The sequence below is a fragment of the Planococcus citri genome, chromosome 1 (assembly GCF_950023065.1).
Source record: "Planococcus citri chromosome 1, ihPlaCitr1.1, whole genome shotgun sequence".
In the NCBI taxonomy this organism is placed as follows: domain Eukaryota; kingdom Metazoa; phylum Arthropoda; class Insecta; order Hemiptera; family Pseudococcidae; genus Planococcus; species Planococcus citri.
In genome coordinates, this window is record NC_088677.1 from 38,691,896 (window position 1) to 38,705,211 (window position 13,316).

The 13,316-nt window shown below is 32.1% G+C and overlaps 1 protein-coding gene across 1 annotated transcript in view; it reads right to left on the reverse strand.

Annotated features, from left to right (window-relative positions):
• Frl (formin-like protein) overlaps window positions 1-13,316 on the reverse strand; it is a 43,151-nt gene that overhangs the window by 7,120 nt on the left and 22,715 nt on the right. Inside the window, exons 2-10 of the mRNA XM_065344625.1 lie at window positions 9,761-9,844; window positions 9,218-9,304; window positions 5,884-5,963; window positions 5,206-5,351; window positions 3,865-4,076; window positions 2,612-2,688; window positions 1,287-1,458; window positions 690-833; window positions 413-529 (exon numbers count right to left, since the gene is read on the reverse strand). Of these exons, the coding sequence (XP_065200697.1) occupies window positions 413-529; window positions 690-833; window positions 1,287-1,458; window positions 2,612-2,688; window positions 3,865-4,076; window positions 5,206-5,351; window positions 5,884-5,963; window positions 9,218-9,304; window positions 9,761-9,844 (1,119 nt within the window). The remainder of the gene's footprint in view (window positions 1-412; window positions 530-689; window positions 834-1,286; window positions 1,459-2,611; window positions 2,689-3,864; window positions 4,077-5,205; window positions 5,352-5,883; window positions 5,964-9,217; window positions 9,305-9,760; window positions 9,845-13,316) is intronic.

Below are 13,316 nucleotides of genomic sequence, written 5' to 3' on the forward strand. Positions count from 1 at the left end.
GCATTTTAATATTTTGTTCATCAATTTTCGAATCACGAGCTGTTCGCTTACTTCAATTCAAAAATTGTCAAATTTTAAGTAAAGGAATACTTCAAATCAAGCACGAATCAATTTTAATTTAAATCTAAATGCCTCTTTCTAAAACTGTTTTTAATCAATTGACCAAAACTACGATTCCGCGAACTCCTTTGGACGTGACCTTTGTAAATTGCACATCCGAAAAAATGTTTACTACGAAAAAAAAAGAGGAAAGAAAACAAGCGAATAGGTATTTGATTATATCAAGACCATGATTTCACCTTGATAACATTACGTGTATGAATTAAATTAACTATTCGGACCTTGAACTAGCGTAAATTTTACTATCACACGTCTGTTTCTGTTTCAAAATTAAGAGAGTCGGTTAACGTACTTGGGCTAGTTCATCTTCCAATTCGGCGACTTTCTCGAGTGCAGCAGTTTTTGTTTCGCTATCTTCCATTAAAGCGGCTACATCAAATACGTTATCTAAATACGCTGAAATTTGAACCTACGTCAAAAAAAACATGATTATTTGTAACAGTACTTGTTACAATATTCATTACATGTATGAATTGTAACGAAAAAAAATGCAACGCTTCAAGTTGGTTATGAGTATGTATAGGTACACGAGAACGCGTTAAAGTAACATGATACGCTGCTTGCCATACCTGTAATTCTTCGCTTTCTGTATGTCTTAACTTTTCCAGGTATTCGTCTAATCCTAATTTACTAAATTCGTACTGCAAATGCACTCTGAAATTCATATCTTCGACCGAATGTACTACTATATTTACGAACTGCATACAGGCGACCTTAAAACACAGCATGCATATTATTAGTATTATTTATGTATTATTGAAATGTCATAAGCTGATCAAAATTATTCACCATCTGAATTCATTTTAAATTTTTATAAAAAAATAAGATGGCAATAAAAATATAGGTGGGTCAATACGCAGTTTTCGAAAATCTCAATTCATCTTTCTTCTACATTTTGCAACCAGGTAATGGTAAAAAAACGTAGGTATATTTTTTGAAGGTGTTCATTTTGTGTAACAATGAAATTCTTGACACGATTATTTCGACTCAATTCTCTAACAGCTTTTGTAATATTTCACATAATCCACTGAACACCATAATACTACATGTACTTTAATTCAAACTCCCTGACTGGCGGTGCCTTGGACCATTCTTACTCATACATTCACGATAGTATACGTAAATACATTTAATAAAAAGAGTGAATTTTCGAAATAATTTCTTACCATGAATTCAATATGAAATATCTCGTAATTTATGAAGTAATCCATTAAAGTTTGAAATCTTTTCTTCTCTTTACAAACTTCTTTGAAGTTATCGAATGCGGAAAGTATAATCTCATGGCCACCTTTTACCAAACAAATTGCAGCTAATAATTCTAAAACTAAAGCTTTTGTCCTGAAATAGAAAATACATCCCATTTCAATACAGTAATACTCGCAAATACGCAAATTACGTAATCAATGTCATTAAAAAAAGTGTGTTGAAATTACGACGACTTTATGGCTCATTTTCTTTTTTCACTTATTTGAAAATAACCAGTTTTGAACGCGAGTAAACGTCGCTTAATGTATTTCCAATAAAAGGCTGTTTATTACTATTCTTGTTTTTTGCCCCCTCTCCTCTTCTTTAGGTAGGTAAGTAAAGGTATGCAGTACGCACAGTTATTTATTACACGAGGATCCATTTAAATATTTAAGATTTTTTGTTTAAAAAAATGACCTAAGAGGAATAAAGATTTACTGCGATGACTCAAAAATTCGAATAATATATTTTTTTGTTACCGAAGATTTCACAATTCCATCAAGGTTACGAGTTATGAATGTTTTTTTCTGCATACATCGCATCTGAATAGTTTTTAACGTAATTTGTAGACCATAAACCAACTAAAAGTGAATTTCTTTCAAATTCAAAATATATTTTTTCAAAAATAGAACTTTTTTTTAAAATACTCAAATGGACTCGAAAATTTAAAAATAAATATTCTGAAATTTCAAAACAAAAGAAATGTATATCGGGTCAAAATTGAGTGAAAATTAAGGTAACAAGCAAAGGGAGGTTTTCCGGCGATCCAGTCACAGGCAAAATTATGTTGATTTTATCCACAAAGCTTGAGGATCCAAGGCCCATAACATGGATTACAAAAAATTGAGGGCTTTTCATTTTCTAAAATTACTTCAAAATAGCAATTAACTGTTTTTCATCTATTTACGCAGTTTTAGGAAAATTCAAAATCATGTAGGTATTGTAGGTAGGTATAGGACTGTCAATCTTTTCATTGAAGTGTTGAAAATTTTCAGTGAGCTAACCTGTACCTACTTTCTTTCTCATATTTTAGTACATACATAATAATCGCTAGAAATAGATGACCCAGTGTTCGAAAAACATTCTCGTAAGTTTGAAAAATCATTAGTCAAGAGGTAGGTTGAAAAGCCCTCCATCGTTTGTGTGGATAAAAATGAGTATGTAGTGCATTCGCAAATGAAACCTGTTCAAATTAATTTGTTTACGACCGGAATCGCTAGTTATAAAATAAAATACTAATATTTACCTTAGACTTTTGTGCATCAAACTCAAGGCAATACTATTGATCGCTTCGGTATGCTGAATCACCATATTAAATCCATACTATAACCGTAAAAACAAAAACAATTCATTAATAAACGATTGGCAATTGATTTTGACAAACAATAGTTCCTTCATAGTATTCGTACTACAAACCGAATTAAAAATATCCGGAATTTTCTACATCAATGAATATCGTAGTAAGAAGAGCAAGATCTCGAACTCAACTGCCAACAAAGGGGGTTCATTTTCGCCATAATTCGATACTTGAAAATGATTTCGTAAATACATTTTTAATCGCTTCACAGAAACTTACGAGTAGAAAGTAACCCCATAATTTATATTTTAAATAGACTGGAGAACCTGATACTCGACCAGACGACTACGCGATGAAATAATTATAACGTCTGGATAGTTTTCAATTTAAACTTGGGAATTTTACAATGTCTTTGCGAAAAGTAAGAAAAGCGCTTATTTTCATATTAATTAATTACAAGTTTAAAAGAGTGAAAAAACGTCAGCGTTTTAAATAATTTTTATCTAAATTAATCTCCCATCCAAGGGCATCTAGCATCACAATAATTCATATCCGTAATCACCTTGAGAAATTTGCATACGAAAAATGAATTTACGGTTTTACTTCGATGAAGTAGGTGAAATTAAAACATTAGGAAGGAAATGTACAATTCGGCATCGTTCAAGCAACCAAATATACGAGTACCTATTTCAAGAGATAGGTTTAGGTACATTGTACATGTACAGATATCTATACTCCTTTTTCTGAAGAAAATTTTCAATCGGAAGTACACAAACTTGAATTTTGATTAATATGTTAAGCGGTTAAGTTACCCACTTTTTACATTGTTTGAAAAGATGAATATTACTCATTCGACTACCAACTTGGATAAAAAAAACATCGCCTTCACCACTTAATAAATCAATATTTATCTAGCGATTATTCAAATATGCGTACTAGTATATTTATGGGGTACAGTCTATTCGCAAGCTATAATCAACATATTACCGAACGACACCTCTTCAAATAAGTACTTGAAAAAAAAAAGAATGAGTAATAGAAAGGAATTTTTTGTTGGCTATAAGCAGCAAGTTCACGCTCTGCTTTGAGTGAAAATTTCGGATATTTTTCTCTTCTCGCGAAATTCTCATATTTGCAAGAGAAATGAACAAATTACATTTTAGTTGAATTAAAAAATAAAAATACATAGGTAATTTACGTACTTTATTATTCATAATAGCTCTCAAACACATGATGCAAACGTGAATGTCATCTTTAGTATCACCCATATTTAATTTTGCAGCATGTCGCGATTGTCGTCGTATACTCGGACTACCTAGAATATCTAACGACGGTCTTGATGAATTAGTATTGTGCGAGGTGCTGTTTCCCACTCCCACAATTGCACCCATACAAGAAGACGTTCCTGATGCACCTGATATTAAAAAAAAATAATAAATAATATCACCGAAGGATAATAATTTCAGTCCAAAGGTTCTCAATTAGTCGATAAAATCAAATGTAACAAAGAATTGAGAAAATTATCATTCAAGCTCAAGATCCATACCGATAATCGAAAATCGATTTATCACGAAAAAGGTAATGATACATGTTGGAGTCATTTACCATAACTTACTCCAGTTGTACCATCTCATCAATGCTGTAGAACGCATATCCATCACTTGAACAACCATCAGATACTTATTGTAAATATAATTTCGACATAAATCAGGGCGAAATTATACCTATTTTGAATACTTATTCTAGATAAATTGCGCGAGACTGTGGTACTCATATTATCAAAAACAAAACACAAATACTTATGTTTTTGATAACGTAATAGCCTTGTCGTGTTAAACCGAACAAAATGTAATCGCTTTTATTGAAAACGAGCAAGAAACAAAACACGTGTTAATTTTTATCATCTCAAGAAGCATATGTTTTGACGATTTCAATAAGCACAATTATGAGTAATAATGCAATGCGTAGACATACATTACACGCGAGTACCTATGAAAGTAAGTAGGTAGAGACTACTAAACAACGTACAATTATAATGTGAAGCGATGCTAACATGCTTCATAAACGTACATCTACATATTATAAAGGTAGAGTACACTACACGTACATAGGTACATACACAATACACATAGCTTTAGCCACACAGTTACGTCTAGCCTACCGATTACTTACTCGATAAACGTACGAATCATAAAAATGAAAATTAACTCAATGTACCGTGATGGATTTGTTCGTTTGTTTTACAACCATTGGAAAAATTAATGGTTCATTGATAATATTTACAAAAAAATCAAGAATGCCCGTTTCAAATAACTTCATGTGGGTACCTGTGTATTTGGTGTACGTACGCATACGTAATGTACTCGTAAACGCTGCCAAAAAAATAATAGGTACCTTTTTGGAAAATAAAATTAAGCGATTGCCGCATCGTCCCGAGGGATTTACTTTTTTAATTAACGAAATTTAAAGGTTGTCATGTCTTCACCTTTCCTTTCCTTTCTAATTTACAGCACGTAAACAAATAATATTAAAACATCACGTACCGTTTGTAGTAGGAACGAAATTCTCTTCCGATGAGTTACGTGATTCTGATACTTGTTCATGTCGCATCATCACAAGTCTAAAACTCAAGTACTCTATCAGCGAATCTAAACCGTGGTTTTCGTCGTTTAAAAATTCTCGAACCCATCTAGAAATAATTTTTTCAATTTTAATACTCGTAAATTTTTCAAATAAGTACCAATAAGGCTTTTGACGTATTGCGGGTTGCATATCGGTTTGCCTGAACTTTATCGGTTTGGTGGGCATTCTTATCAGTGAGTATCAAAATTTCATATTTTGAGCAATTTTCACAAGGTGTTTTTGAAATGTATAGCTTTTATTTAGTTTTTCCTTCAATTTTAAACACTGTTAAATCCTGTGATGGAGAAAGATCCGCTCTTTGTCGAGGTTCAAAGACATTTTGTCAACTTCTTTAAAACTCGACGAAAAGAGGATCTTTTTCCATTACAGGGTATAACAGTGTTTAAAATTGAAGAAAAAACTAAATAAAAGCTATACATTTCAAAAACACCTTGTGAAAATTGATCAAAATATGAAATTTTGATACTCACTGATAAGAATGCTCACCAGCCCACCAAACTGATAAAGTTCAGGCAAACCGATATGCAACCCGCAATACGTCAAAAGCCTTATTACTCGAACAATTCGAATTTACTCACTCTATATGATTTGTTCTTAAGGAAATTTCTAAATCTCGCAAAACTTGTGTCGACGTAGCATCTCCGACCATTTTTCGCTTCTGAAAAAATGAAAAATATCAATTAATTTATCAAATAAAATTTCCAAATTGAAATGAAACATAGGATGGTTAACCCTTTGGAGGTTCTCTAGGTTTTCGGGTTGGAAAATTGAAGTGCCTTAATGAGTGTGATAGGGTACCTCGCCCAATTGGCCAAACCACAAAAAAGTCGAGCTTTTGATGAAAAGTTTTATAGGAAAATGAAAGTTTCTAAAAAACACAAATGTGACATTTCCTAAAAAAAAATTGAATGTATGCAGAATTTTTTTTGAAAAAATGAACCAAAAACATGTGTCAAAAACATTGAACAAAAGCACTCTTTCAAAAAATGAAATAAAAATTGAATTGGAAAAAAATAAAAAAACAAGGTTGAAAAAAAGTCATCTGGCAGTTCACAAATTCAGCGAGAATCAAATCTTGTTGGCAAAAATGCCTTTGTTTAAAGCATGAAGAGAAGAAAAATCTATGTCGCTAAGAGAGGATTTTTTATCAAGTCATAAAATCTTTTAGGAAATTGAGCCGAAATATGGGACAAAATTTAGCGAAATTGCGAGCTTTCTCGCAGGAGGTAACTAATTATAAAAACATTTTCGCCTTTATTCACGAGATGTAGCATAGAATTTTCTTTCATTTTGGGAAAAAATGAGTATTTTATCACTTATTGGAGTATAGGAATATGAAGATGAAGATGAAGAGAAATAGTGAACAAAAACACAAATCCACAGCGTAAACTAAATGAAAGACTGAACTCGTAGATGAATTTGGATTTTTATTTAGTATTTTTACCATTTCTCTTCATCTTCATCTTCATATTCCTATACTCCAATAAGTGATAAAATACTCATTTTTTCCCAAAATGAAAGAAAATTCTATGCTACATCTCGTGAATAAAGGCGAAAATGTTTTTATAATTAGTTACCTCCTGCGAGAAAGCTCGCAATTTCGCTAAATTTTGTCCCATATTTCGGCTCAATTTCCTAAAAGATTTTATGACTTGATAAAAAATCCTCTCTTAGCGACATAGATTTTTCTTCTCTTCATGCTTTAAACAAAGGCATTTTTGCCAACAAGATTTGATTCTCGCTGAATTTGTGAACTGCCAGATGACTTTTTTTCAACCTTGTTTTTTTATTTTTTTCCAATTCAATTTTTATTTCATTTTTTGAAAGAGTGCTTTTGTTCAATGTTTTTGACACATGTTTTTGGTTCATTTTTTCAAAAAAAATTCTGCATACATTCAATTTTTTTTTAGGAAATGTCACATTTGTGTTTTTTAGAAACTTTCATTTTCCTATAAAACTTTTCATCAAAAGCTCGACTTTTTTGTGGTTTGGCCAATTGGGCGAGGTACCCTATCACACTCATTAAGGCACTTCAATTTTCCAACCCGAAAACCTAGAGAACCTCCAAAGGGTTAAAAAGTGAGAAGAGAATTTCCAATTTGTACATTCAAATCTCCAGTTATTGTAAAAAAATTTTAAAAAATAGATGAATAATGCATTCTCAAAGTCACGGGAACGTGTTTTTTGGGAGGGGGTGGGAGGACAGATGGCCAATGTTTTAATGGCTGAAATTCGTCATTAAGTAACATTATTTAAGGTGCATTTGTTTGTACTATCTTGGAACATACTCGTTTTTTTTTGTGCGAAAAAGTTTCCTTAACCTTCTAAAATTTAAAATTCATGGAACAATGATAATGAATGTTCCGAAACGGGTGAATATTATTACACAATTAATCGAAGACCACAGGTAAAAAACCGGTTTGTACAACTATGAGTAATGCTCTAACGTAAGTTTACTCATAATGCATGACAGACGTAACGTACGTAGCATTTTTCTCACATAATTCATGGAAAAACAATTCAAAACAAGCACAAGTATTGAATTACTTGTGTCTGTACCGCAAGTACACATCTTCGTGTATGTAGTAGCGTACTTTTCTATAAGTACTTAGGTAAATAAGCGTGCATAATTTTCATATTACTGGATAGTGGATACAAAGATGTACCATAGGAGTTTTACTATTAAATTTTCTATCGCGAATGAATATGCTTGGATGCTTTTTTCTACTCGATTGATGGTTTGTAAATCGATTACTACGTAGAACATCACGTAAGTACTAACATTGATATTTCTGGTGAAGAAAAAGAAAAGAATCATATTTTTTCAAGAACATTTCTGGAATCAGCGAGGTAGTCAAAAACGGGTCGAGATGTACCTGACGCTCGCGCTCTTGAAAAAAGTTGCGGCCTGATAACGTTTTTTGAACAATTTTGTGATTGAAGAAAAAAATAAGTTACATCCCAACTTTTTCCATACATTATTACTCGAATACTCAAGTTACTACCTATCTAGTATCTACGACTTACGTCTTCATCAACATATCAGCCCCCCCCCCAATTAATTCAAAAAACGAATAATTACCTATCTTCAGCAACTCAACCCAATTCCATAAAATGTTGACCTTTCAGTGTCCATTTAAAAAATGATTTTTCAAGTATTTAGGTATGAATAGTCGAAAATTGAAGCACTTGAGTTACAATTATTATTCTTGAAAAAAAAAATGCCTCTTCACCTCGAATAGTAGAGCAACCACGGCGAATATTTCTGTGCAGAAATTGCCGAGAGACTTAAAGCCATATAAATAATTTTCTATTTAAGGTGAGGAGACAATTTTCTTTTCAAGTTCTAACTCAGTACTTGCACTTTATAACAAAATATTTCAAGAGACTAGATCATTTATAAAAACTAAAACAACATGTTAATTGAAAAAGTGTACGAATTAGGCAAACAATTTGACGAATTTAGCGTAAACGTAACTCATGTAATTCTCAGATTTATATCCGAAAATTTATTCTTTTTATGAAAAATATGTATAGCACTAATGACATAATTCTTCAACTTTAAAAAATTTGCCAAAAATCGAAAAATCCATTTCGATAGCTCAACATTTGGTTCTGAAATGTGGGTAACATAAATTCTATGATTTTGAGTGAGCCAAATTTCAGCTTAATCGGAGTCAATAGGTTGGAGTACGCACAGGTTCCTTTTTTTTTTTTTTTTTTTTTTTTTTAGCGAAATTATGCAACCGTTTAAAAAAGCACAAATTCAGTCTTCAGTCTCAAGTATCCTCTCACCCCTACCGTTCGCTGAATTTTAACATTCAAAATCAAACTTTCAAAACCATCAAACTAATGTAGACCAAGACCCACATTACTTCAAAAACCATAAACCATATTATTATTTATACTCACCCTAGAACTACGTGAAGCCTTTGGATCCAAATAAGTTCTAAGCTTTGATAGATAATGCGACGGCGGATCTTTGGCTTGAACTCTTTCCTGCAAAAAAATACCAACATTATATAACAGTACTTTCTTAAAATACTCCCGAAGAAAAATTTTCATAAAAAATGTACACCTAAATTACAAACTCTTCTTTCGTCTGATGTATAAGTACATAAACTTATGAATGTCTAGTCTATGTACCTAATACATACATACATCACACACATGTATAATAATACTCTCCAAAGTTCAAATCCCCCAGCTCTTGAAGTGTTTATATCGTCGGTCTGACTAGTGAGCCTGATGCATTGCACGCACACAATATAAATAATGAAAAATCGTTCGTCAAATACTGGAACGTATATGCTCTCTTGTTAAAAATCTCTTTCATTGTAGAAGAGAAAATCCGGCCATCTTTTGTAAATGAATTGTACTCGACTACTCGTTGTACGCTTAAGTAATACCACTGAATATATAATAATCGAATGAACACAAATGGGTGACTCTTACTTGATCACAAATAATATCCCATTTCTTCTCGTCATCGTATTGTTTGAGGAATTTCGCCTTGTCTGGAGGTAAATCCATTGAGGCCTGAAAAAATACCATTAATTCATAAATATTTACCATGTATACGTAACGTTCTGCTACATGCACTAATTATAATTACGTATCTGACGTATTATTGCTACAGTTTTTACAAAATTTATATCTCAATTTGTGACATATTTTCCATCAAATTTTTAATCGTGCATTCACACCTACATTAGGTGTAATTTCACTTCGTTTTTGATCTCGATGTTCAAAGATCATTCCAGGGAAACAGGCAGAAAATTGGATCAAATAATACATTATATCATATTACCTATAGCTCGAAAAAATTCTACGTTATTTTTTTTTTTTTAGCACACCGAACTTGACCTATTTTATTCATCATAATAGATAATTGTTCTCTCTAAATTATCTCAAGTATGTTAACATCTAGTAGGTACAATATCATTCATCTATGTGGACTGTGGGGTATAGGTAGGTAGTAGCCGTAGTAGGTAGGAGGTACTTTATAGGTGAAACAAAAACTCAGGCACATTCGCATGCATCATGCCTTCAATAAATAAATGTAGGTAACAAAAATGTGTAAAATGTTAGCAAACTTATACCTAGGTATTGATTTTAATATTAGCATTTGTATAAATATCATCTAACAACCTTTCCTTTCAATTTATTGTTCTAAAAGTCCACGAGCCCTTTTTCCGTACAACTTGCTCGAATTAGGTATATTATCCGACAACATTTTTGATACACAGCGAAAAATTGAACGCGGAAAAAAATAATAACGTGGCGATAGCGTTTTCCTCTTTCTTTTCATTCCATTCTCCTGAGGGATTCTCCAAAATGTTACGTTGTGTCGCTAAAATATACGAGGATAGACCACGATACGTGCGGATTTCGTCATGTTTTTCTTGTTTTGTTTTTCGTACACATAATTAACATTTGCCATTTTTATATTAAGTTTAATTGCGTACCTTAGTCGTTGAATTAACCTATTTTATACTAGAACCCGTATACATAAACTACGCTCGTGGTTTAGAATAACGCCATAAGTTATTTAAATTGGTCTCAATTGATACGACAGAGACCTAATTTTTTCCATGAATAGGAGAGTAAATACCGGAAAATTAAGATATATACAAAAGTATCTATACCCTTATTTCTGTGCAGTTAATCGAATACAAAAACAGTGTTTTCTAAAAAATTTTAAGCCAAAAAATGCCAGGTATTTTTGAAATTTTTGCACATTTTTTATAGACAACTGAGTGAAAATGATCTGGTCCGATCCGATCAAGATCATTTCAGGTTTGTTCAGATGTTGTATTATATCATTCAATTTATTGATAAAAGGTTGTACATTAGATAAGAACCCACCCGGTAACCAACTGTGCCCCCAATTAATATACATATAAAGATTTTTTAAGCAAAAAAAAAGCTGTAATCCGATTTGGTCAGGGGTAGTTTTTTTTCCTCAGAATTTTCAACCTATGAAAATTACTTTAGCTGATAGCATTTTATTCACTTTCAAGACATCTTCAACTATGATCACAGCCTTTTTCTCATTTTTTTCCAGATTAGGAATATTTTCCAACTTTTGTCATAGTTCAATTTTTCAATACAATACTTCCTAAAATATATGAAAAATTTGGCAAAATGCCAAAAATTAAGGGCTCGAACCAGAAATGGATGAGACCTGGCTCCCATGCTCGAAATTGCGGGACATCCTTCTCTCTCTATCTCCCTCCCACCTTAAAAATCCAACTCTGAACTTTCAATTTTTCTTTACTTCTTTCAGTGAAGCAATATAAATCACATAAATCCAAGAAGTGAACTTTTCCAAATTTACTGCTTTCTTTCAAAAAGTTGATCGCATTCATGTTTTTTTTCTCCTCCTTCTACAAAAACATAATAATGAATCTGAATACAAACATGAAAGAACTCAATTTATATCAAAGTAAGGAAGTACCTATGTAAGTCAAAAATGAAAAAAGTTGAACTCAGTCACGAAAATTCTTCAGACGAGATCTTGAAATTTGCTGCGTCAAATTTATTCAATGATGTTCACATGTACATACATACATAATTAGTACAAAATGAACCATTTATAAAATCGCAATGAAACTTCATTATACTGAGAGCAAACACTTCTCACATTTAGCTAAAATTACTGCCACTGGTCATTCGACACTTTCTTCTACATAATAATTACATAATCAGCGGTTTCGGTTGATAATAATAATTCGATATTATTCATTATATGTATTATATCTTAGTACATACTTATGCATGTGAATTGTAAAGGCATCTATAGTTTGTAAATGGTTTTTAAAACCGCAAAACTGACGCGTTTTCAACAAACAGTTGTATAGTTTATTAACTTGATCAAAATACGTCGCGTCGGTGGATCCATGAAAATGAGTTTTCTTTCCATAGAATTACGCATCGCTATAATAAAACTACAATTTAAAGGGAAAGAAAAAATACCCGTCCAATTATTATTTTCGAGACGAGTCATTTTGTTGAACATGATTCATACTTAATGAAGCTGTGCACACAGAGGCAGACAGACACACGCGGAAACACCGCGCGTTACAACCATCTCACAATCAGCTCTGGCGCTTTGGCTACTACGGTAAAAGAATATAGCAATTGAAATAGCGTGTACTTTGTACAAATACAGTACATCTACATAGTACATTACATACATTACATTCACGGTACATAGACCCACGAAGGCGACAGCAACTGCTGTTTTCTTCTAGGTACATACTATTTGTTTTAAACCGACTCGACCGACGCTGAACAGCTCACCGATGCAATAGTCTCGCTTATTTCAATACGTATATGTATTACATCCCTTTTTTAGACGAATTTATTTGTACACGAATTCGTTCATGAAACGATACCGCACGTACCTCTCCTATCTTAATGAGTACTTTAGTCGAGAATTCAGTACCCTTTTTTGAAAATGGTTTCATCACTTGTGCTCAACTTCACGCGAATCATTCGAAGATCCGATTAATTAAAACGTAATACGATCAGATACAAAAAACATTGATGTTCATTTCATAAGCTTTTCTTCTAAGCGCAGTATTAACCCTGTAGCAGACACACAACAGTTCTATGTATTATTATATACGGGCATTCATTTCACCTGATGGAAATCATTTCATCCTATTAAATAAAAAATGACGAAAATCACAAAAGAAATGCAAACACTGGCATTTAAAAAAAAATTATGATGATTGTCACTTTACAGAAAGATAACGAATGATTATGTAATAAATTAATAATTAGTCATAATGGGCATGATGATACAACACGACTTGTAATATGTAGAGCAAAGCAAAAAATTTACAAAAAAATTTACAACCGATTAATCGTAATTATCACAGCAGGTGCATCGAATAATTATTTTCATTCACAAGTTTGTTAATGAATCACAATGAATAACTCATACTACTTTCATAATTTCCATACAGAATAACGCTAATTCATTAAATGTAGTACATAATAT